The 24,050-nt window shown below is 45.0% G+C and overlaps 1 protein-coding gene across 1 annotated transcript in view; it reads left to right on the top strand.

The window, feature by feature from the left end:
- RFX4 (regulatory factor X4) overlaps positions 1-24,050 on the top strand; it is a 141,366-nt gene that overhangs the window by 38,562 nt on the left and 78,754 nt on the right. The window contains exon 4 of the mRNA XM_046646480.1: positions 4,444-4,567. Within this exon, the coding sequence (XP_046502436.1) occupies positions 4,444-4,567 (124 nt within the window). The remainder of the gene's footprint in view (positions 1-4,443; positions 4,568-24,050) is intronic.

Below are 24,050 nucleotides of genomic sequence, written 5' to 3'. Positions count from 1 at the left end.
ATAATAGGATAGGCTCAATTCAAATAGGATTGAGTTGTTAAATAGAAGAGCAGAAAATGGAAGAAGTGGGGAATGTTTTTGTGATCATTAAAAAAATCCAGGTATAATGGAGTATTGTTCACCATGTCAGGCTAATGATGGCCTCTAAAAGTGAGGAGGAAAAGGGAAAATTTCATCAGATATGAAGAGAAATAATTAAGTGCCTTTCCTTCTGCCGTGTCTTAGTCAGGGAAGCGGACATTCCAATTAGCAACTTCAGTACCAGCATGGACCCTCTGGATTTTGTAAGGGGGTCTGTGGAAAGGTGTCGTGATGCTATTCCTGTAGAAACTCATCAAGCATCAAAGTTGCCCTTAACGCCAATTACAGCTGTTCCCTCATAGAGCTTATTAAAATGCTTCATAGTCATAAGCCACCTAGATACCTTGAGGCCAAGAAGCTCCAGTAAGAGGAACAAAACGTGGGCAGAGTGCAGTTATTTAGAAGGCGTTTGGCAGGTAACTGCTTAATTAGCTCAGCCTGTGTGGACGGTGACTTACACATCCAATTCCGTTTGTTGCTGCCAGGGCATCGTTTAATGAGATGTATTTTAACCTTGATCTTGTATTTTAATTTTGATCTCTTGGCCAGATTTAGTGAGCAAACAAGCCATACAAACAACTGGAAACCGAGGTGTAAGGGGCCTTATGTAAAGTAACTAGAGAATGAGGAGCCAGGAGTTTACCTGGGAGGCCATGCACTTTAACACCACAAGACAACGGAGTGGTACTCAGAGAACTGAAAAAATAAAGACTCAGAGGCAGGAGGACCTGAGTGTTTCCAAGATGCTGTAGGAATAATAATAATGTCATCAATAACAACAGTAACTAACATTAATTTAAAGCTTAGTGTGTGTTCTATTTGCCAACAATGGATTGAGTATAAAAGAATAACTTTTTTTAAAACCCAGGTTTCATAGGTTTCATCTTAGACTATTGAGGTCCATTAGGCAATTTCCTTAAAAAGCTTTGACTTAACTCTTTAGACTCTCAGAGCATGCGAACTTAACCACTCGGCCACAGGGTGGGCCCTGAAACTTGGGTTTTTAAAAAAATTATCCTTTTATACTCAATCCATTGCTGGCAAATAGAACATACTAAGCTTTAAACTAATGTTAGTTACTGTTGTTATTGATGACATTATTAATATTCCTACAGCATCCCAGAAACGCTCAGGTCCTCCTGCCTCTGAGTCCTTATTTTTTCAGTTCTCTGAGTACCACTCCATTGCCTTCTGAAAAGAACTCTTTCCTAGTAACTCTTCAACGCCAGGGCTTGCTAAACTCTTATGCCAGTCCACATTCTGTCGTGGCATTTAAAGATTCTGCACACCTCCCGCCAATGGTCTTTCCTTTTGGATGCTCCTTTGCAAGCCTCCTACTCCACTCAGACCAGTGTGTCTATCATCCAAAGCACATGCCATGTTGGCCTCTTGTCTTTGCTCTTCTTGTCTAGAATCTCTTCCATCGACTGTGGCACAATACCACAGGGGTTCTGAGTCCATTTACTTGCCGCATGAGCGTGGACAAGTGAGCTGCACTCTCTGAGCCTCAGCTCCCTCTTCTAAAATCTGGGTATAAAACTTGCCTCACAGGGTTGTTGCAAGGATGGGAGGAGGTCATGGATGGGCACCCAGTGCCTGGCACCCAGTAAGAGCTCAGCAGATGCTGATTGTTACAAATTTCCAATTGTTACAAATTTCCAATCCCAATTCATCCATGAAATCTTATTTCTTGCATCTACTGCTTGCATCTTACTACTTACATCGATTCTTGTCTACACACTAATTTCTCTGTTTTCCCACCTCCCACTGCACCTGTGGTCAGGAGTGTTTGTAGTACTTAAATATTCTTATTCCTGTGCATTATTCTCCACAAATAAACTGCAAAGTGAAATAGGGCATAGATCGTGTCTTACATCAACACCAGGGCCTTCAGGAGCCAGACAAGCAGCAGAAAATAGATTGGGTGTAAGAAAAAGAAGGAGGAGTGAGGACTCTGGCCAACTCGAGGCACATGTAACTCTGGCCAATTGTTGTCATGCGGGAATATGGGCCCAGTGTTGCCAGACCTCGGCCTTTTCAAAAGAAGCCAGAAATCCAAATTCTTAGGTAAAATGTCCTGAATTTTAAGAGTTGGGCCAACAGTGTTCAGGCCAAACAAAGCATGTGTGTGAGACCCCGCTTTGTCTTATTCAGATGGCTCCTGAAGTTTGTATGTAAGCTGGTTATTTGGACCTCTGAACCCACTTTTCTAGAGAAACAATACTGTGAATGGCATTTAGGAGTCCAGGCTAAGCTAGAAGGCTGATTCCTACTCACACCAGACCTGGAGCTTAGGACAGTCCTAGAAACCCGATCTCTATGTGAAACCATTTTCCCAAAGGGAAACACATTTAGAGTTCTGAGTTATGATGTTGGGGACACATATACGAGGAGGTGAGCCTTTCAGGACAGGGCCTTTGTTTTGTTCACTGCTGTTTCCTTAATGTCTAGAACACTGCCTGGCACTCAATAATAATTTGTTGAATTAGAGATTACCTGTGTCTTTATCCATCTGTCCACCATTAATCTGTTCTCTGTATACAAACAAAGACCCTCTTGCTCACCATGGCATCCCCAGCACCTGGTACGTGATAAGAGATCAATAAATGTTTGTTGAATGAATATATGAATCTATCCATCAAACACTTATTGAGCACCTGCGGTGTGACACGGAATATGCTGGACTTCAAGGATGCAGAAGTGAATCAGACACCATCCCAGCCTCAAGGAATTAGGTTGCCTAGAAAAGATTGCATAAACTAATTCCTGGAACACTTCTAAAAATTGTCAGGAGTTACTCAGTGTTCCCCTTCCCAGAAGAGGGGGGTGTGGATGCGATGACCTGGGACCATTCAGCACTACACTTCTTCGTTTATCTGAGCGTCCCTGGGGTTGTATTCATCTGTGGGGTTTGGATGGGAAGTGGTTGAACTGATTTTCTTTCAACCACGTGTCAGAATGAGCCAAATGAGCACTGCCCTTTCAAGTGGGCACCTCGGGAGGCCGTGTCCTCATTCCACTTCAGTTACGACAGCCCTGGACCACTTGTTTGGCAAGTGCCCTCAGAGAAAGTTAGAAGCCACTTAAGGACATTTATTTCATTGCGTTAGCATCATGTCTTATTTTTGAGCCCCATACCCCAAATGTTTGGGAGAAAAGAGTTATTCCAGTCACTTTATGCCTGAAACTTGGTTCCAAAGGACTTTGGGTTGTTTCCTAAAATCCACTTCATGATCCAAGGAGAAATATTTTCTGTTGTGAGTTTATTGAACAGTGTGTGCTCCAGGCTCTGAAGGCAGCAGGCCCCAAAGTCCCCAAATTGTCCTGTCTCTCCGCAGTTTCGTTGGAGGAAATGTTTAACCCTCCAACGTGTCTGTGACAGAGGAGGGAGGATTCTTTTGGATGCCTGCATTCTGGTGTTTGGGTTAAAGAGGAAAAAAAGGTAAACGGTATCTAGTTCACTATTATATCCCCAATAACTAGTACAAATTCTGGACATGTAGACGCCCAAAAATGTTTTATGGAGAGGAAAAACGAACGATGATGAGGTCCAACATCTACTCAGTGCTTACCATGTGCCAGGCACTGTGCTGGTGCGTGTCACACATTACATGTGATCGTCACCACAACCTTATGGGGTCGTTACAGTCATGGCCGCCAGAAGGAAACTGAGGCCCGAGGTTAAGCTACTTGCCCAAGGTCGCCAAGCCAGCAAGTGACGAGGCTAGGATTTGAACCCAGGTGGAAGGTCCCTACCCTGAACCCCTAACCTATACTCATCGAGAAGGTAATGGGTATCGAATCACATAATCCTAGTCGAAGGTGATCCTAAAAAACTAAGTGGTTCAGCTCCCTGCTGGGGTCATGAAACCTCCCTCAGTCAGCAGATTAGTGGCTGTCCAGCTGTCCAGCTGTCCAGCCTCTCCTTGACCGTCCTACTACACTGCTCTTGTTAGCCAAGAAGTTCCAAGATTTTGACACCTATTAGAAATCGCTACACAAGTGAGCATGTGGTTTGAAACTTGGCGGAGTGGGGCACCTGCATGCTCCTGTATTGTTTTTGGAGTTTTGGGGAACCTGATCCATTCCGAATGTGGCCAGGCCACTGACGGCACAGGGGAGGGACTGGGAATTGGGACTGGAAAAGTGACCTGAAGTCATACCCAAGGGGCCAGGAGTCTGATCCTACTAACCTACTATCTTCGTGCATGACCTTAGGCAGATTGCTGTGTCTTCCTCTGCCTTGGTTTCCCCATCTGTAGGAAAAGAGTTATTTCTAAGGTCTGCCCAGGTCTGGAGGAGGACTAGAAAGAACAGACCCTTCTTGCTTGGGGTTTGCTCATTGGGCATTTGTCTCTGCAGGCTGGAGGAGAATTATGAGATTGCAGAAGGGGTCTGCATCCCTCGCAGCGCCCTTTACATGCATTACCTGGATTTCTGCGAGAAGAACGACACCCAGCCTGTGAATGCTGCCAGCTTTGGAAAGGTGAGTCCAGCCTCACCAGGCTTGCTGCTTTCCTTCACCCACTTTGAAGTAATTTGTGTACAGTTCTCAATCATGTTTTGAGACATCATGATTGGTTTTCTTCAGTAACCAAAGTAAACACTTTGGGTTTCTTCGCTGTAAAAATTTCAAACAATTGTTAACAACTAACACCAAAACAAAGTAATATCAAAGTATTAAAAATTTCAAAGAATTCAGACACATTGTAAAATAAATGTGAATGTCTAATTTGAATTTCCTCAGTACTTAATTGTCAGACAGTAGCTTCTCTGGGAGGCAAATGTGGAACCCACAAGTGTGTTATATGTATGTCAGTGAGCCTGGGACAGGCAAACTGCTTGGCTTCGTAACGTGAAAGGCTGGGGGAACCTGGGAAACGGCCTTGTCTTATCAGCTTGGAGGTCTAGAGTCCTCTGCTGGGAGTGGTACTATCTGTAATATCACTGCAGCCTGACTGTTCTCTGTCCGTCTTATGATAAAAAGATATTCCACGCTTATGGCTATGTCTACAAAAAATCGCTGTCACTCATCATTCCTATTTAACAGGCCAAGGAAGGTTGTTGGAGCACTCCTTAGAACTGATTGTTTACTGATAGATAAAAATATAGATTTTTACACCTCCAAAATACTCAATTTAATTTGAGTCAGTATATCTAAACTCTTTCTCCTTTTGGTAGCTTCTTTTTCCTATGTATAATTTTTACTGCGTCTGCTAATGACAAATAGGCAGGCTTGTTCTGCCCCGCTGTTCCTCACCACTTTTCTAAGTGCAGGCATAACAAGGACTGAAATGGCAGAAGGAGGTCAGCGTACAAGTTTCAGGAATTCCCTTTGCAGATCCCCAACAGATAAATCATTAGCAGGAAAGAAAACAAACAAAAGAGCAGTGTCAGGCCTCAGCCAACCCCCCTGGAAAGTCCAAAACTGAGTGGCTGAGAATTGGCTCCCCTCAATAAATGGGAAGATGCTCTGTGCTGACTTAGGGAGGAGAAAATGTTTATGTGTTGCATTAATGCTGTTTCTCCAAAGTGAAAAGAATTTTTTAAAAAGTCGATGGAGAAGCCACCTTTGCTGTTTGGTTCATCCAGTTCTTCAGTCCATCGGTATCGGCTGACAGGCTGGGTGGCAGGCACTGTGGCAGGCGGCAGAGACCCAGAAGGGAATCTGGTATGGGTCCTGCTGTGCAGGGGCTGGCAGTCTAGGGAGGGGTCAGCCCCTCGGCTGGTGGGAGAAGGAAGAGCATGCCAGGAATGTGTGCGATACTGGAGCTTTTTCATGTGTCTCTGGTCCTGGAACGTTCGCTTGCATCCACATGCTCCCTACCGGTGGCTGCAATGGAGAGTCCAGATAAGGCCTCTTAGGTGGAGCGACAGGTTGAGTTAACCAAAAGACCAAAAATCCTCTCTCTCCTGGAGTTACCACTTAACATCTCTGACCCTCAACCCTCTCAACTGTGAAATGGGACTTAACCCCTACCTTTTGCAGGGGGATGTTGCAAGATTCAAGTGAGAGGATGCTGGTGGATGCTGTAAGGTACTGTTCAGTCAGTCATCTAATAGCTCAGATATTTAGTAAAACCTACCATGTCCCATTACAATTGTTGTTATGAATTCTCCATAAGATGTTTGTGCACAGATACAAATAGCCGTTTGTTAGTTTAGATTCTGGAAAAAAAACCAAAAACCTTCACCATTTCTAGAAACTCCAGTTTTCCTGTTGAAGGACTTTCCATTCCTTTTTTCTCAAATACTTTTGTAAGCCTGTTGTCTGATCAGGGTTTCCTTGACCTTATGATCTAGGTAAAGTTGACTTAACTCTGCCCCTCTTCCCAGTACCCCAGTTCCATTCCCACTTTAAATCTCAGGTCTGCCCCCAAGATTTCAGTAAATCCCAGGGCGCTTGCCTTCTCAGGGTCATGTTGACCTGGGACCCTTCCTTCTGCATATACCACCTCTCTCTACACCTGTGCTATTCAGTATGGTAGCCACTAGCCACACGTGCTTGTTTAAAAGTTAAGCAAAATTAAAAATTCAGTCCCTCAGTCACGCTAGCCACATTTCAAATGCTCAATGGCCACATGGGATTAGCAGCTACCGTATTGGACAGTGCAGCTAGAACATTTCCATTATACAGAAAGTTCTATTGGACAACCCTGTTCTGAATCATCGTGAGCCAGGGATGAAACTCAAGGTCCTCTTTGTTTTGCACAAGACAGCCCACAGAAAGCATTTGTGATGCTAGTTCCTGAAGTTTGTAGGAGGGGTTAACATCCCAAACAGTGTCCTATGGAACAGATGTCCCCACCTCAAAATGCTCTTCCACCTCCGCACGACACTGGCTCACTGGCCCTCCACCTGCTGGTTCCCCACAACTAGTCCCAGCCCTTTCCACTCCGCTGCTGCCTCCTCTTTCCTCCGCCACCACCTCCTTCTGCTCCCCCTCACTCCTTTCTCCCCCTCCTTCTTGGAACAATCTCCACCGAATTTCCTCTGTTCTCCAGTCCTTGATTCCTGCTGACGTCTATGCCCACAGGTCTCAGTTATCCCAAATGACTTTTCAAAATATTTTTCCAAATAGTGAGTTTCCTCTCTAGGCAGAATTACAGTACCAGCTGCTTCCAAGATAGTCATTAAAAAAAAAAAAGCATCCAAACTCTGTCTTATCTTCAGTCCAAAAGCAAGGAAATACTCTAAGAGTGTTAAAAGCACAAATGCAAAAGCTCTTTGTAGCTGCCTTGCCATCATTTTCAGAGGCACTGGAAATTGGGGCTGTCCTCCCAGCCACAGAGGACAGAAGGTGCCTACTGAAGGTTTCCACACTGAGCTTGTTGAATTGAAATCCCAGACACATTTGCCCTTCCTGAGGGCTCCCAGCATGCTGCAGCTGCCACCTCCTTGAGAGAAAGGGACTAGTTGTTCCACAAAACCTTGGGGTGTAATCGCGGACAGTCTTCCTTTGAGAGATCTTTCCGAACTTCAGATTCATCTATGAACTTTTAACTCAGCGCAGGCGAGGTTCAAGATTTCAGCGTAGTTTTTAAAGGAAAATCAGGTCGGTGGTAGTCTCCCCACCCAGTTTGCAAGCGGGCTGAAGTGAAACAAGCTCAGTGGTGAAGCTCTCCCACCATGTTGCCTGGCTGGGATACTGTTCTTGATAAAGAAGGTGGCAGCAATTGCTTTGCTGCAAGTAAGATCTGAAATAGAAATCCTCTTTCCAATACTGTAGCCAAGTTTCATAAGCATTGGCTTCCAGTAAGGTTGTATTGACTTTGGGTCCCGGAATTAATTTAGGAGCTGCAGAGAATGCCGAGGCTTCTAGCTGAGCTGGTCTTGTGCCTGTGTTTGCTGTTGGCTTGGGTAATGAAAGGTCACCCAACTTGGAGTTACTTAACTTTTCTGAGTTCCCATTTTCTTACCATTAGACAGAAATGATCTCTCATCAAATTACTCTAGGGACAAAATGGGACAGTGCTTATGAGAGTAGTTTTAAAAACTGTATTCTACCAATGGAAGAAATCACCATTATCTAAAATTGGCCCCACTCTATCCTATCTCCTCTATTTCCTTACCATGCTTTATTTTTCTTTATAGCGTTTGCCACTGTCTGAACTATCATATGTATATGATATAACTAATATATTATAAATTTAAATATAAATACAAATATATTTATATATAATAAATATATAAATACATATTTACAGATAACTATATAATACATATAACTATCATATATCTGTATATGTATATATGATACAGCTAATCTATATTTTAGTTGCCCGTGTTTTGTCTGCTGCCTTCTCTAGAACGGAAGCTCATGAGGACTGTTTGATCACTGTGCAACCCCAGCTCCCACAGTAGTGCCTGGCACATAATAGGCCCTCAGACAGTTGTTGAAGATTGAATGATTTATATTATTACTCCTTGCCAGGGACCATAGCAATCATTTGACCTGTGTGAATTCGTTTCACCGGTACAGTAACCACTGTACGGAAGTGGCATCATGCCCATTTTCCACTAGCCCGTTTGCGGAGTAGGGATGCCCTTGTGGAGGTACCAGTGGAAACTGGCTGTATTTTCACTTACTTTGAAGAGTTGCCTTCAAAGTCCTCTGTCCAGCCTTCCCGGCCTGGCCTCTGGACACCACCGCAGGGAATTCCCGCAGCATCTGACCGTGTTCAGCCAGCACATCAGTCTTGATTGGATAGTGAAAACTCATTCTCAGCTGTGATAAAGCCCAGTTTGGTCCACCCCACATGGGAGCCAGAGCCTCTCTCTCCCTGTGGCTCAGAATTTGCTCTGTGAAAGAGGAGCGGGGCCGGCTCTTTCTTGCTCTTCCTGTGGCTCCTCCAGGGTTGGGGGAGGGAGACAGTGGAGGAAGGCAGTTAGAAGAAAGGCAGCAAGAGTCATTTTGACCAGCTGGTACCCTTTGAGGGCTCGTCCTAACTGTTGGTGCCCTCTGGTACGATTCTCATCCACACGCTGGAGGAAGCGGTCCAGTTGTGGGTTTTGGGGGAGCCCCTATGGGTCTCTGTCCACACTGGCTGAAGGGACGTGCTCTCCAGCCAACCTCCTACCACCCACCCATACGTTGCTCTTGCTCCTCCACCAAGGACTCACCCTGTGGCTCTCTTCTTGTGTTGGAGGGTCTCGACCAGCTCACCACACACCTTGTGTTATGCCCTGATTCTTAGAGATGCCCAGATGAGCCCCCACAAGTATAACTGGTGTTTGGAACGGGCTGAACTCGATGACAATAAACAGAAAATAGCTTGCTCTGTTCTTGTCATTTCTTCAAACGTGCTATGGCCAAATTCCCTTCCCTGGTCCCTGATGGTTTCGTGGCAGGTTCAGTGGCTTTTTGGTGACCGATTATAAGAACGAGGCTCTTTTCAATAACGTAGACTCTCGTTTAGACATTCAAGTCCAGTCCAGAGCTCGGGTTGAACCTGCAGTCTCCCCAGCTCGGGTCCCCCACGTGCGGCCTGGACCTGCAGTGGGGAAGGGGAGAGTGTGTCTGACCTTCTGCTCTTCCCTGACCTTTCCCTCCTGCTGCTGGCGCCTCCAGGCTTGTCAGCTTGAGGAAAAATACTTCCAAGATGATAACCCTAGTTCTCTAGCAAAAGCAGTAAAATAAATGTTTAGAGAAAACAAAACCATCAATTGAAACAAATACTAGGTAATGGGGATCAGAATAGGCCTACACATGACATCATACCCAGCTAAATCGTCCAAGATTATTAATAGACAGTCTTTTAAACAGATGGTAGAAGTGTCTAGCTATGTCTGATCATGAATGCAGCATTCAAAGATTTCTCATAAAATTAATAAAAGTCAGGGGCCAACCACGTGGCCGAGTGGTTAAGTTCGCATGCTCCACTTCGGTGGCCCAGGGTTTCAGCAGTTCACATCCTGGGCACAGACATGGTACCGCTCGTCAGGCCACACTGAGGCAGCATCCCACATAGCACAACCAGAAGGACCTACATCTAGGATATACAACTATGTACTGGGGGGCTTTGGGGAGAAGAAGGGAAAAAAAAAGAAGATTGGCAACAGATATTAGCTCAGGTGCCAATCTTAAAAAAAATAAAAAAAATAAAAGTCACAAACACCCAGGACTCTCTATGTACCTGGCACTGGTCTAAGCACTTTACATATACCAGCCTTGTCTAATCCTCCAAACAACTCTGTGAGGTAGTAGCTGTTATTATCCCCATTTCATAGATGAGTAAACTGAGTCCCAGAGAACTTAGGTAATTTCCCCAAGGCCACACAGCCAGTAAGTGGTGGATTCAGGATGTGAACCTGGGAAGTTTGGCTCCAGGGTCCATGCACTTAACTGTCTCATTTATGCAAAGCAATTTATTTCAGGGATAGAATGGGTGTGTGTGGAGGACAAAACAGTTGTCCTTTTGACTTTGTTGTCATTTGCAACCTCTTAGATGACAGGAATTTGGGAGCGAAGTCTCGGCCTCTCTTTCCCTCAGGGGTCGAGCGTGCTGGTCATTGCAGTTGAGAAATGCCCCCTCTCATCTTCCCCCCGGGGTGTCCCGGGACTGTGAACTCCGCCCCTGCCTCAGTATTTCTCATTCTGCCTCCTCTCTCAACACTTGGGTTCACTCATTTATTCAATATCCCTTTATCTCGTTCTGCTGTGGACCCAGCCCTGTGCTGGCAGATGGACTACAGAGTGAAGAAGACAGACTGCCCTCGAGGGGAGGGAGCTGCAAAAGGGGCATGCGCACATGAACAACTGCGAAACAAGATGGCAGATGTGCCTCCTGAGCTGGAACGCCCAAGACTGGGGGGACACACAGGAGGAAACTGCTGTCTCCTTAGCGGTAGGGGTGAGGGCAGCCTGAGAACCAGGCCAATCTTGGAAAATGCCCAGGTCCCCAGGACAATAGTCCCTACGTATCCATAGTTTCACTTTCCACAGTTTCAGTTACCCACGGTCAACTGCTGTCCAAAAATATTAAATGGAAAATTCCAGAAATAATTCATAAGTTTTAAATTGTACTCCATTCTGAGTAGTGTGATGAAATATTACACCGTCCTGCTCCCAGAACGGGAATTATCCATTTGTGCCGTGTAGCCACGCTGTATACACTTCCTGCCCCTTAGTTACTTAGTAGCCTTGTCCGTCATCCGATCAACTGTCATGGATCACAGTGCTTGTGTTCAAGTAACTCTTATTTTACTTAATAATGGCCCCAAAGCACAAGAGTAGTGATGCTGACAATTCAGATATGCCAAAGAGAAGTTATTGCCGTTAATCTCTTACTGTGCCTAGTTTATAAATGAAACTTTATCATAGGTATGTCTGTATAGGAGAAAAGATAGTATATATAGGGTTCGGTACTATCCATGGTTTCAGCATCCAGTGGGGCATCTTAACCCCCCTGGATAAGGGGAGACTACTGTATTATTTTCTCCCAACTCGCAACCTTGCGCGATCCATGGAAGCTGAGGTGAGTGTTTTAATTTCACCAGATACTTCTTCCTCCTGCCTTCCACTGGCTTTTTGGAAACTCTAGAACAAAAACTACCTGCACAAAGATGGAGCATCATGTGCTTAGCAACAAGCTAAGTCTTTTCAGGAAGGAAAACTGGGCCTCAGATTTCTGAGCAAAGAGAACATCTCTAACTTACATATGGATTGCTGTCCAAGCATTTGTAACCTGCATGCCAGCAGAGGTTTAAAGGTCAAAGAATGTCTTCTTCAACAAACCTTTATTGAGGGTCCACCATGTGCTGTAGGCCAGGAGTTTCCCGTAATGCCAGGTTCTGAGCCCTGAACTTCAGGCTCTATCACCGTTACTCTCTGTTGACCGTAACAGGTCCCTTTCCCTCTCCGAACCTCAGTCCCTCCATCTATCAAATAAGGAAGTTAGTCTACAAACATGAGGATCTTTACCATATTAGCTGGGAATACTTTTCAACCAGAAATCGCAATGACAGTAAAGCTGACTCTGTGCCAGACACCGGGCCGAGCCCTCTGCACCTGTTATCTCATTTAATCCTTGCACAGTCCTGTGAACCAAATGCCATTTTTGTTCCCATTTAAAGGTGATATATGATTCCACGGCCATTGGAACCTTCTCTATGAAGTAAATCCTGGGTGGAAATCAGAAGGTGTATCAGTTAGGAATTGTGTTGGGGCTGTGGGTAAAAGATGCCCTTCTCCATCCCCAAACAGTGGCTAAAATAAATTAGTGGTTTTACTTTTCTTCACATAAAATAAGTCTAAAAGAAGATGACCCAGCGCTGGTATGACAGATTCTATAAGAGTATCAGGGACCCAGGCTCCTTCTCTCCCTATGCTCTGCCATCCCTAGCAGATAGCTTCCAGTTTCTAGGTAACCTCATGGTCCAAAGTGGCTGCTAGACAACAAAGGCTATATTCCAGGCAAGAAGTAGAAAGAAGAGAGTAAGGAGAGAAAGGTCAAAACTCCAGCCGCGTGCCAGCTCTCTTTAGGAGCTTTCTCAGAGCCCTCCCCAGTGATTTCCCCTACATCTCACTGGCTGCCCTTGGCTGTCAGGCAGACAGGAAAATGTATTCCATTCCACTTCCATTGTTTACTGGAAAAAAAAATCACAAAGGGAAAGGGGTAGGCGACTAGCCATTTCATCCACATCAGGGCATTTCAGACACCCATGATCCTTTTTTTAAAATTGGGATATAATTGGCATATAATGTATTAGTTTTAGATGTACAATGTAATGATTTGATATTTGTATATATTGCAAAATGATCGCCACAATAAATCTAGTTGACATCCATCACCACAGTTATAATTTTTTTTCTTGTGACAAGAACTTTTAAGATCTACTCTCTTAGCAACTTTCAAATATACAACACAGAATTAACTACAGTCACCATGCTGTACATTACAGCCCCAGGACTCAGTTATCTTATAACTGGAAGTTGGTACCTTTTGACCCCGTTTGCTCATTTCACCCTCATGTATCCTTTTATGTCTCACAACTATGAAATGGAACCCAGGATCCCGAGAGTGCAGACTATAGTCTCATAATAGGAGCCCCCAGGAAGTGACATAGGTGATGCAATGTGATCACTGAAGATCGTGTGAAGATAATGTGAGTTATGGCTGGCAATTTGTTGAACTTGTCAGGAAGAGGCAGATTCAGGGACAGGCGCTAGACAGCGATGATGTAGTGTAATTTGAATACCCATTTAGTCTCACAAATACCCCTCCCCCAAACGCTTGCTGATGTCTCAGATTCCTCAATGCCTTTCACTGAAATCTGTGAAAATGCAACTAGAACAGGGCAGGATAATTCATTAGTACTTATCAGTTACTAACACCTCAATATAAGTTTAATCCATTAAGGGAGCTTAGACATCTGCCGGTGTGACCCCCTCGTTTTCCAGATGAGGAAATTAAGAGTCAGGGGGATTGAGTGGTTTTTCCAAGGCTACACATTTAGTGGCAGGGCTGGATCTGAGGAGGGGTGGGAGAGAGCCCTGGGTGCCCTGTGGGGCGGGGACACCAGTAAGAGAGAGGGAGACTGGAGAAAGGGAAGCTGGGGTGTCACATTTACTTGTGTGAATTGAATTTATTTCCTCCCTTTTCCCCATGAGGATTTGAAGAAGTTGGCAGTTTGAGCTGTGGATGGCTCTTCCTGAATATTTGACTCCTTCCTCCCCACCAGCCATGCTTAAGCAATGCAAAAGATGCCAAGTGTGTTCTTGGGACCTGTGTGTCTGGCAGCCACATTTACCTGGAACAGAGATAAGGCTAAAGATTCTTCTTGTTTGACATGACTTTCCTCTTCCTTAAGAGTCCTTACACTGCCCTGACACAGAGTCTCTTGCACACCCGTGGAGGGGCAGAGAGGGAGAAAAATGTGCTCTTGAGGCAGCGTTAGGATCCTTCAAGAAGTGGTCTTTTTCCCGTTTTCAAAGGGAAAAAATTAAGTACACAGATAGAGTTTCCTTCTACTTTAAATTCTTGCATGTGTTTTTCATAACCTTTAGTGTCTGCTGTGGCGTGTCCACGTCAGAATGTCTGATTTCACACCGGATTCCGTGTTTGACTTCCGGTGTCTTGAGTGTGGTGCAGTGTAAAAGCTCAGAAATCAGAATGTTCAGGTTTCAATCCCGTCTCCACCATTTCCCAGCTGTGTGAGCTCAGGCGATTTCTTAATAGCTCTGAGCCTCAGTTTCTTCATCTGTAAAATGGGAAAATGATAGCAACCACCTGGAGAATTGTTAAGACAATGACTGTCAAAAGGACTTCCCTAGCATGGTGCCTGGTAAATATAAACACTCGGTGCACGTTAGCTGTAATTAGGATTTCAGTTTACCCTAGCAACGTTTCATGGCTTTAATACATCATGTTTTTAATATATCATCACTAGTATATCAACGCTTCAACCCTTCTAGCTGTTCTTCCTTCTGAACAATTTTGAGAACAATTGTTCTAAAAATTTCCTACATCGCACCCGTGCTGCCGTCGCCACCCTCACCCTCTCATTATCATCTTCAGAATTATTCCATTTTTGACTTAACCTGTATCTTATGTAACTCACCTTGTTCTAGCTAAATGGGTGTGTGATGACTGTCTTTTCATGTACTCACACACGTGACACATCATCCAGTCAGCCTAAGGACAATCTGGGCTCACGTATGGATTTTTGGACTTCTTGGAATTTTCATCCATGGTACCCCTCAAGGGCAAGAGATTAACTCTTGCCTTTCTAGCCCTAGGGATTTTCACAGAATCCTTCATCAATCCATACACGTGATTTGAAACTCCATTTCTGTCTCATTACACTCGATATGAATTTCTTGAAAAATTCTTGAAATTTCTCTTGGGGAATTTCCTGTGGAACCTGCAACATTCTATCCTTGCAACCCCCAGTGCCTGGTACCCAGTAGTTGCTACAAAAAATAATTGTTGAGAGTTACATCAGCGTAATAAATTTACTCTGGCAAACGCCCATTTCAAGATGGTAGCGTTGAGGTAGGGTGTTTAAAAATCCTTATTAATACCATTAGGCTTGATTGTTTTTTCTTCTCTGTGAAAGGGGCTAGGTCTATTGTCAACAAAGAAGGTGAGTGCCCAGTTTCCATTCAGACTTAAAGTTGTGACAATTAGAATCCTTTTAATCAACCTCTTTCCTAATTATTTCTCTCCCTTGTTCAAAAAGTTGTTGTTGGTTTTTTAAGAGAAGGCACAAGACTTCTATAATACATGCTTATAAAAGAGCAACTTGTCGTTGTACTGAATTTCTAATTCTTGCTGTTTGAAAAACCCCCTTCTTTGCCCACACTCAAATGACTTCTCAAAGACCCACAGCTCTTATTTTTAAACTGTTTTAAGCATACTTGACTCTTTATATACACATGAGTTTGTCTCCTTCAGAGTGTAGGAGGATATGTATTTATTCCATTACATTGGAACTTCTTGTTGGTGGCAAATCTTTGCCTACTGAGGGTGGATTGAATTTTTGGAAACAGCCAAAAGCGTTTTTTCAGAGCCGTCCCTGATGACTAAGTTTGGAGATCAAGCTGGATCAAGACCATATGATTTGGGGTCAAAAATCAAACAAATCTGTGGCCAACTTGGTGCATAGTGGTTAAGTTCACATGCTTGGGTTTCGCAGGTTCCGATCCTGGGTGCAGACCTACACACGGCTCATCAAGCCATGCTGTGGCCGCATCCCACATAGAAAATAGAAGAAGACTGGCCCGGATGTTAGCTCAGTGACCATCTTCCTCAAGCACAAAGAGGAAGATTGGCAACAGATGTTAGCCCAGGGCCAATCTTCCTCACACACACACACACATCAAATCTGTAGAGTACTGAGCCTGAGTGGCTTTCCTGTGTGGCTCTGAGGGTGTCTCTTGAGGCAACGGCTAGAGAGGACGTTGAGGGTTTCACGCACAGTTAGTGGACCCTCTGCTGGCTTCTGTGGGTGATCAGCCAGAGTGAGGAAAAGGAGAGACAGTAGAATGGGATTCCTGCTGCTTCCACTGTGAGTCTGAGCAGCCTTGAATCGCCGTAGATCCCAGTTTCTCATCTGTGAAATGGGAATCATCACACTCTCCTCCAGGGTTGTTTTTAGGATAAAATTTAATACCGAGTGTAAAACACCGCATCTAGCGCATGGTGCCCAGTGATGCTCAGTGGGTGTCGGTTCCTCCTCTCACTCTTTGCCGTTCTTGTCTTAAAGGAGGGCAGTGGTTTGAATATGCCATTTTCAGGAACATTTGTCTAGAACTCACTCATGTTTCTGAACAACTGCACCCACAAAATTATGTCAGGAAGCCTGCATGCTGAGTTCCCTTCCCCCTGGAGCGACGTGTGGTTGTATGGGGAGAAGAAAGGACGGACGGGGGAGATGAATAACGTGACCACCACCACCTAAAAAAGAATTCCAGCAGCTCCAGAGAGAGTAGCTCTCCAGAGCCCCTCCGCTTCCCACCCCCAGCCCGGGAGCCCCCAGCCCTGTCCACCCAGGCTGAAAGAGCGAAGGGTGGGATCCGCGAGTAATTAAAGGGAATTTGGAAGGCTGGGATGTTGCGGAATGTTAGATCAGTAGCTAGAACAGCGTGTGGTGTTCTTTAGGCAGGCTTCATTGAATCCACACAAAAAGAGAAAGAGGAGCTGCCTGCCGTCTGCTCATTTATCAAACAGCGAAGCTCCACTTTCACAGCTCCACAAAAGTGTTTGCCTGTTTGCTGAGTCTTGCTCCAGAAATTAAAAGCTGCACGGCCTGAGTGGGGCTGAACCGATCCTACATTTGGAGACTCAAACGAAATTGAGCCAGGCTTTCAGATTCAGGGACCAGCTGGTTGTTTGGTGAAAGGAGAGGAGAATAATTTGTAAATTTGCAGCCCATAAGAAACACTTAAAAGGAAAAGAAAGCAACGAAAGCAAACCCCCTTCCCACAGGTTTTTGTTGCGACTGGAAGGGAGGAGGTGCTGTCTGCAATGGCCCTTTCTTTGCTGGGAGTGGGAAAAGTCTTGACCTCCGTTCAGCAGATTGTGATGCGGCCCGCTGCGCCTCCGCCCATCCCCCAACCCCACCCCTTAACATTAAAACTTCCTTTCCCCTTAGTTCTTTATTTGAAACTACCTCTCTTTTAGGGGGAGGAGGAGAGGATTTGGCCATCAAATATGTTTAGATAAAAAGTATCTTCACCAACAGAACTAAATATTCTAACCGCACAAATCTCTTGCTTGGGAGACCATAATAACCACAAAGCCTGAAAACTGGGTTGGATGAGGATCCTCTGGAAATCCATCAAAGCATGAAAGATGGAGTGCTAACTCTGTCCATGAAGAGGATGTGCTAGAAAAGAATGAAGACTAGCGGAAGACATGATAAGGGAGGCAGAGGGAGATGTTAGCACATGTGGATCCCCTCCCTGGCAGCTGGTTGCTCTTCTCCAGACCAGCCAAAGGAGGCCCACTGAGCTGGAGCTCCTGCTCTCCTCCTGGCTGGCGCAGTGTTTGCTCCCTGACTCCTCTGACCCTGTGGCAAGCCTGTGGGATAAGCTGAGTGTTATTATCCCCATTTTATAGACGAAGAAAGCTGATGCTCAAATGAAAGAAAGAAAGCAAAAGGTCTTTTTTTGGCTCCTCAGATTAGCAGATTTTAAAAAAAGCGACAATACCTTTCTACACTTCATGAAAAGCAACTTGACACTATTATGTTTTAAGAACCTTGAGGGGCCGGCCCAGTGGCACAGCGGTTAAGTGCGCACATTCTGCTTTGGCAGCCAGGGGTTCTCCGGTTCGAATCCCAGGTGTGGACATGGCACCGCTTGGCAAGCCATGCTGTGGCAGGCATCCCACCTATAAAGTAGGCGAAGATGGGCACGGATGTTAGCTCAGGGCCAGTCTTCCTCAGCAAAAAAGAGGAGGATTTGTGGCAGATGTTAGCTCAGGGCTAATCTTCCTCAAAAAAAAAAAAAAGAACCTTGAAATGTTTCTCCCCTTTGATCAAGTAGCTCCACACTTGAGAAACTATTAGGAGGGGGGAAAAACCCAAACAAAATATCAGCAGTAAAAATAAAAGTCATTATGCAAAAGGTGTTGTTCATAGCATTATTTATATTAACACAACATTGGAAACAACTTCAGTGGCCAAGAAAAGAGGAACGATTCATTCATTCTTTCCTTCATTTATTGAATCAATGAGTTAATGTACTGAGCTATAGTACCTCCTGCCTGGACTACCACAGTGGCCTTCTGACTGGTCTCCCTGCTTCCACCCTCCCCCCTGCACTCAGTTCTCCACACAGCAGCCGGAGTGAGCCTTTTGAAAGATAAGTCAGATCTTGTCCCCCTCTTCCCCGCTGAAAGCCCTCTGAAGTCTTCCCATCTCATTCAGAGTAAAAGCAAAAGGCCTATACAAAGGCCTATAAGGCCCTACATGAACCGTGCTCCATCCACCCCTCCCGGCCTCCCGACCTCGTCTTCCACTGCTCTCCTGAGCGCTTGCTCTGCTGCAGCCACGTTGGCCTCCTTACTCTTCCTGACACACGTCAGACAAGCTCCCACTCCAGGGCCTTTGCACTGGCTGTTCTCTCTGTGTGCAACTTTTCCCCCAGATACACACCCCAATCAAATGCCACATTATCACTGAGTCCTTATCACCCTAAATTAAATAACACCCTATCTCCACATTCCCCATTCTCCTTACCCTGCTTTCTTCGTTCCTCTCTGTAGCATTGATCTGATATGAGATATATTGACTTTTTTGTTTATTTTTGGTCTTCTCCCTCTAGAATGTAAGCTTCCTAAACAAAGGCTGTTTCTGATTTGCTCAGGGTCATATCCCTAAGTGCCTAGCAAAAGGTATGGCATATAATAGGAGCTCAATAAATTTTTGTTGTTGAATGAATCTGCTATGTACCATCAGGTAACCTATTATTGAGGCTGCAGCTTGTCAAACTGAAGAAGAGTAGTAGAAAATGAGGCTGGAGATCTGGATCACGTAGAGTCTCGTAGGCCTAGGCAAGGACTCTGTAGACTTGCGTGGAGCGCTGACTAGATGTGGAGAATCTGTGGACAACGTAACCATGGTCACTTAGACCAAAGTGGCCCAAGGAAGATTCTGGGAGGAAATAAGGTACAAGCTAAGATTTGAGGGATGAGTAGACATCAGGCAGACAAAGGCCGTGGGGAGAGGGTTCCAGAAAATGAAAATGCCTATAGGAAAGGCCAGAGTAAAAGAGAACATAGTGTGTTCATGAAACTCGAGAGAAGTTCCGTATGGCTGGAACTTGGGCCTTGGGAGAGGAGGAGGGGGAGAGGTGAGCTGGAATGAAGACAGGACTTGGTGGGTTTGGACTTTGTCTAGAGGCTTCGTGGAGATGTGGTTGTAGTGGGGCATGACTGGACACAGGGGCGATGAAGAGAGCATTGCGGCAATCCAGGCGTGAGATCGTGACTGTGGGACTGGTGGAGATAGGAAGATGTGGGTAGAATCAGGATATGTTCCAGATGGAGGAAGGTTGGAACTTGGTCGCAGATTGGAAGTGGCAGGTGCAATCGTGGTTTGGAGAAGGAAGAGCTCTCATCTGGTCAGGGAATCAGGAAGGGCTTCATGGAGGAGTGGCATGCATGCTGGCTGGGTAGGGTTTGAGGCCCCAAGTGGTGAGGAGGCAGAGCGAGTTTCAGGTAGAAGGTGCAGAGGCCTGGAGCCAGAAGCCGGGAAGCATTCAGAGAATTCACCAGCACCGAGCAGTCTGATGTGGATGGGGCTCAGGCTCACGTAAGAAAATTCTGAGAGCAAGGGTGGAAGCGAAGCATGGAGTTGCACAGTGATGTCTGAGCTCCAGGCCCAGGAGCCTCTGCTGGGTCAGCTGGGCATGGGGAATTGTCAGAGGGCGCTGAGTAGACAGGTAATAATCTGGATTATTCCCTTGGTACATCCACCTGGGGACCACAATGATCTGAACAGAATCACTTTTACTTACTTAGTATTTTTATTAAGCAGGAGAAGTGTTTAATTTCCAGATTTCCACTTTACTGGATGCAGATAGATTTAATCTAAGATGAGACACTGGGCTGCCTGCTGATGTCAAGCTGTTTCCTACTTTCCCTAATACATATCGGGGCAGGGCTCCCAGATCCTGTTCATAGCAGAGGCCACCAGAACGTTTCCAAGATGGTCAAAGCGAGGGGAATTGAAAGGAAATCTTCACTGAAGAGTAGATGGGAACAAGAAATCATTTCATTCCTCAAACACACCTAATGTGTGTAAATGCAAGAATATGACATAAAAGAAAGAAAATTGCTGTTAAAAGAAGGAATGAGGGGCTTTGGGGCACTTTCATTCATCCAGAAGCAATAATAATGTTGTGGTCAATAATGAGCGCCGAGTCAGGCTAGGTACATTCAAATCCCAGGTCCACTTCCCTTGAGCCGTGTGGCTTTGTGCAGGTTACCTAGCTTCTCCAAGCCTCAGTTTACTCTTCTGTACAGAGGGAATAGCAATGGAACCTGGCTTGTTGTAATGATGAACTGAGTTCATACAAGTACAGGGGTTTGCACAGTGCCTGAGCCAGGATTTGACCCCACAGTCCGTGTGCTTATCCACTGTACACAACTCCTTCCAGACACGCTAGGAAAACAGAGCTGGGGGCATCTAAGGCTTCACGGGAAGGGTCATAGGGGCAGTAGAGAGGCTCAGAGAAAGAGAGAGGAGTTGCTCAGGGGTGAGTGGGGGCAGCGTGGGTTTGGCCTTCCAGGCAGAGGGACCGGCATGTGCCTGGAGCTTGGGGAGCACGTAGGGGAGAGGCGGGATTTGAGGCTGGGGCATTGGGCTGGGGTAGATCACAGAGAGCCTCATGGACCAGACTGGGGCGGCTGGATTTTTATCCAGTGTAGGTAACGAGAAGGCAGCCAGTGTTTTCAACAAGGAAATGAAATGATCATATTTGGATTTTAGAAAGATCCTGCTGGTGGGGCAGCAAGACTGGAGGCAGGGCAGCCAGTTAGGAGGATGTGTCTGTGGTCCAGGCGAGAGATCTGGGGGGCTAGGGCAGTGGCAGCAGGGTAGAGCAAAGTGGCTGGCTTCAGTGGCTGTCTTGGGCAGAATCAACAGGACGTGGGTTGTAGTATCAGGAAGAGAGTGGAGTCTCTCCTGCTTCTGTCTTGGGTGACTCAGTGGAGGGGATGCTGGTCACAAAGATGGTAAAACTGCAGGCATTGATCCACACATTATTCAAAAAGAATAAGTAAAACCCATCAGCTACGGAGGAAATCATAGGTTACATGACTGGTGAATTCACAGGCCCCGTTCCACGGCTTGATAACTCCTTAAGATCATAGTGCAAAGAATTGCAAACACTGACTGTATGTCTTATTGCCTCGTGGAGGTAGAACAAACTGTTCCAGAAGGCCCATCCATGTCCCCACTGGCTCTCTGGCACGTCTCTAGAACTGAGTCTGCGGCCCTGGCACCTTAGCCGAGGGCCAGACGCTGCTCTTCCCTCTGTGGACATTATTTGGGACACCATTTGGATAAACACCTAGAAAGATTTCAGAACTTTGCCTATTCTCTTAAATCAAGTAATAATAAAGCTTAGCAACCAAAAAAAAAAAAATGCTGCTTTTAAAAATTGTCTACATGTTGTTTGCTGGGAATAGAGAATGATTTATTTTTTTTTAAAAGAAAAAGAAAGACAACCACTAGAACGTTCTGGTAGATTTTGGGTGCTTCTTTCAAGATTATCTTGAACTTCATTTGCCAATTAAGAATATTTGTAGTGAGAAAATCCTTTTCTATTTGCGAAAGATAATTGATTTCGTACGCAAATTTTATACAAAAATCTTTTTGTTCTACCCACAATCCTACTACCCTAACAAAAATCTATTTTATTTTTCCATATTCTCTTTCCATTCCCATATTTGTACAAACATAAATTGTAATCCTAGTATAAGTGTAGTTTGAGGTCTGCTATTTCATTTAGTGGTACGTTGTAAGCATTTTCTGCATTGTGACATAGTTTTTGTTACCATCATTTTTAATGCCTGCATAATATTCTGTTGAGCATGTATATACAATCATTTATTTAGCCAGTTCCCTATCATTGGACATTTATGTTGTTTCCAATTTTTCAATCTCATTAGTAGCCCTGCACATAGCTTTTTCTTATTTTAAATTATTTCCTTGGAATAAATAAAAAAGTATGAATATTTTGTGGCTTTTGATATATATTGTAAAAATGCTTTGGGGAAGGATTGCACTAATAATTGGTGAGTATTTCAGTTTTACCACACCCTTGACAGTACTCATTATTATCGTTTTCAAAATGTCTGCTAATCTCAGAGCATTAAACGTGGTCCCATACTGTTGTGCTCATTGCATAGGAGAAATTTCCCAGACCGAAATATTAAAAAATCTCTGCTTTTTCTAAGCACCTAGTATGTATCTCTCTTATGGATACTGGGACTCTTGTAACTTTACTGTGTTATTTTCCTGGGTTGGTAGGAAATTCAGAACCCAAATCATAACCCACTTTAACCAATGTGAGCACTCCTCTGGCTCCATCTTTGTGCTTCTCATGTTTTCCTTCCGTTTCCATTGACAGATCTGTATCTGTTCAGTAGTGGACCTTTGTGAACAGCTGCTTCGCATCTTGGCTCTGAAACCAGTCACGTGATGAAAGTCTGGAGGGCGTACTTGGCCAGAGTTTAATATAAGTGGCCCACGGTGATCAGGCCACTAGACCTTGGTGTGGTCTTGGACTGCATAATGGGACAGAGCGTTTAGAGAGCCCTGTCACTGACCCCTGCGTCAGACCCCATCCTGAATACTGCATTTTCCTCGGGTCACAAAACAGTTTGAGAGGGACATAGACAAAGTGAGAAGTACATGTCCTTAGCTTACAGGAAGGAGTTAGGGTTAGAGAAACCAGGTGTGTGTCACCTACAAAGTGACACCCTTAAAGAATTCAGAGAATTACTGCATCAGTTTGTTCAGGATCATCACTACGAGATAACATTTTAGAAGCCCTTTTTATTTCCAAAAGTGGTATCGTGATGTCGTCTCATTAGATTCTCTAACCACCCTTGAGGAATGCAGGTTTTTTCACCCATTTTCAGATGAGGAAGTGCTGCCTCCTCCATTCTCCACGGTGGAGACGGTCAGCTTTCTAACGTACAGAAGGGTCAACCTTCACACTACCTATTCCAGAGTCTCAGTTCCTCTCTAATTTGTCCACTTCTCTCCATCCTGCTAATGCCACTTTCGTTGAGGCCACCGTCATCTATCCCTCTGAGTAGGGGAGGGTCACGTGAGCCCTGAGTCCGCTGACTCAGGCATGGAGAGGTTAAATAGTATGTGCAACTTCAAACAACTAACAAGGTCTCAGTAAATGTTTGTTGAGTGAATGAGCAAATCAATCAAGGAGAGTATCAGTGTGGATGGAAGAGGGTGTGAACGGATCAATAGAGATTCGTCCCTACCTCTGAGAACGTGCTTAACGTTCGTGTCCTACCAGTGGGAAATCAGCAACAGTGTCCTGTCTCAGGAGGACAGCATGCAGGCTCGCTCTCTCTGGCCACGCATGTCTGCTCGGTGCTGTCCAAGGAGGGAAGAGTCCAGAAGAATGTGGTTAGACTTAAGAGAAAAGTCCCTGGAAGTAAAAGGGAATGAGTCATTAAGACAATCAGTGGTAATAATGGGTTATGTTTATTGAGCCCTTGCTAAGTACCAGGCACTGTTGCAAATTATTTACATACATTTGCCTTTTAGATTTTCACAAAAATTCTCTAAGGTGGAGGTTATTATCATTCCCATTTTACAAATGAGGGAACTGACTCTGAATGTTAAATAACTTGCCCAAGGGCCCCCAACCAACAAATGGCTGAGCTTGGGTCTCCTCCCCGTGGTCTAGCTCCAGAGCCCTTGCACAGGAGCCCGACACTAGCCTGCCTCTCCACAAACATCATCCCTGTGAACACCAAGGAGAG

The sequence above is a fragment of the Equus quagga genome, chromosome 19, assembly GCF_021613505.1.
Source record: "Equus quagga isolate Etosha38 chromosome 19, UCLA_HA_Equagga_1.0, whole genome shotgun sequence".
In the NCBI taxonomy this organism is placed as follows: domain Eukaryota; kingdom Metazoa; phylum Chordata; class Mammalia; order Perissodactyla; family Equidae; genus Equus; species Equus quagga.
This window is presented reverse-complemented; position numbering and strand designations above follow the sequence as displayed.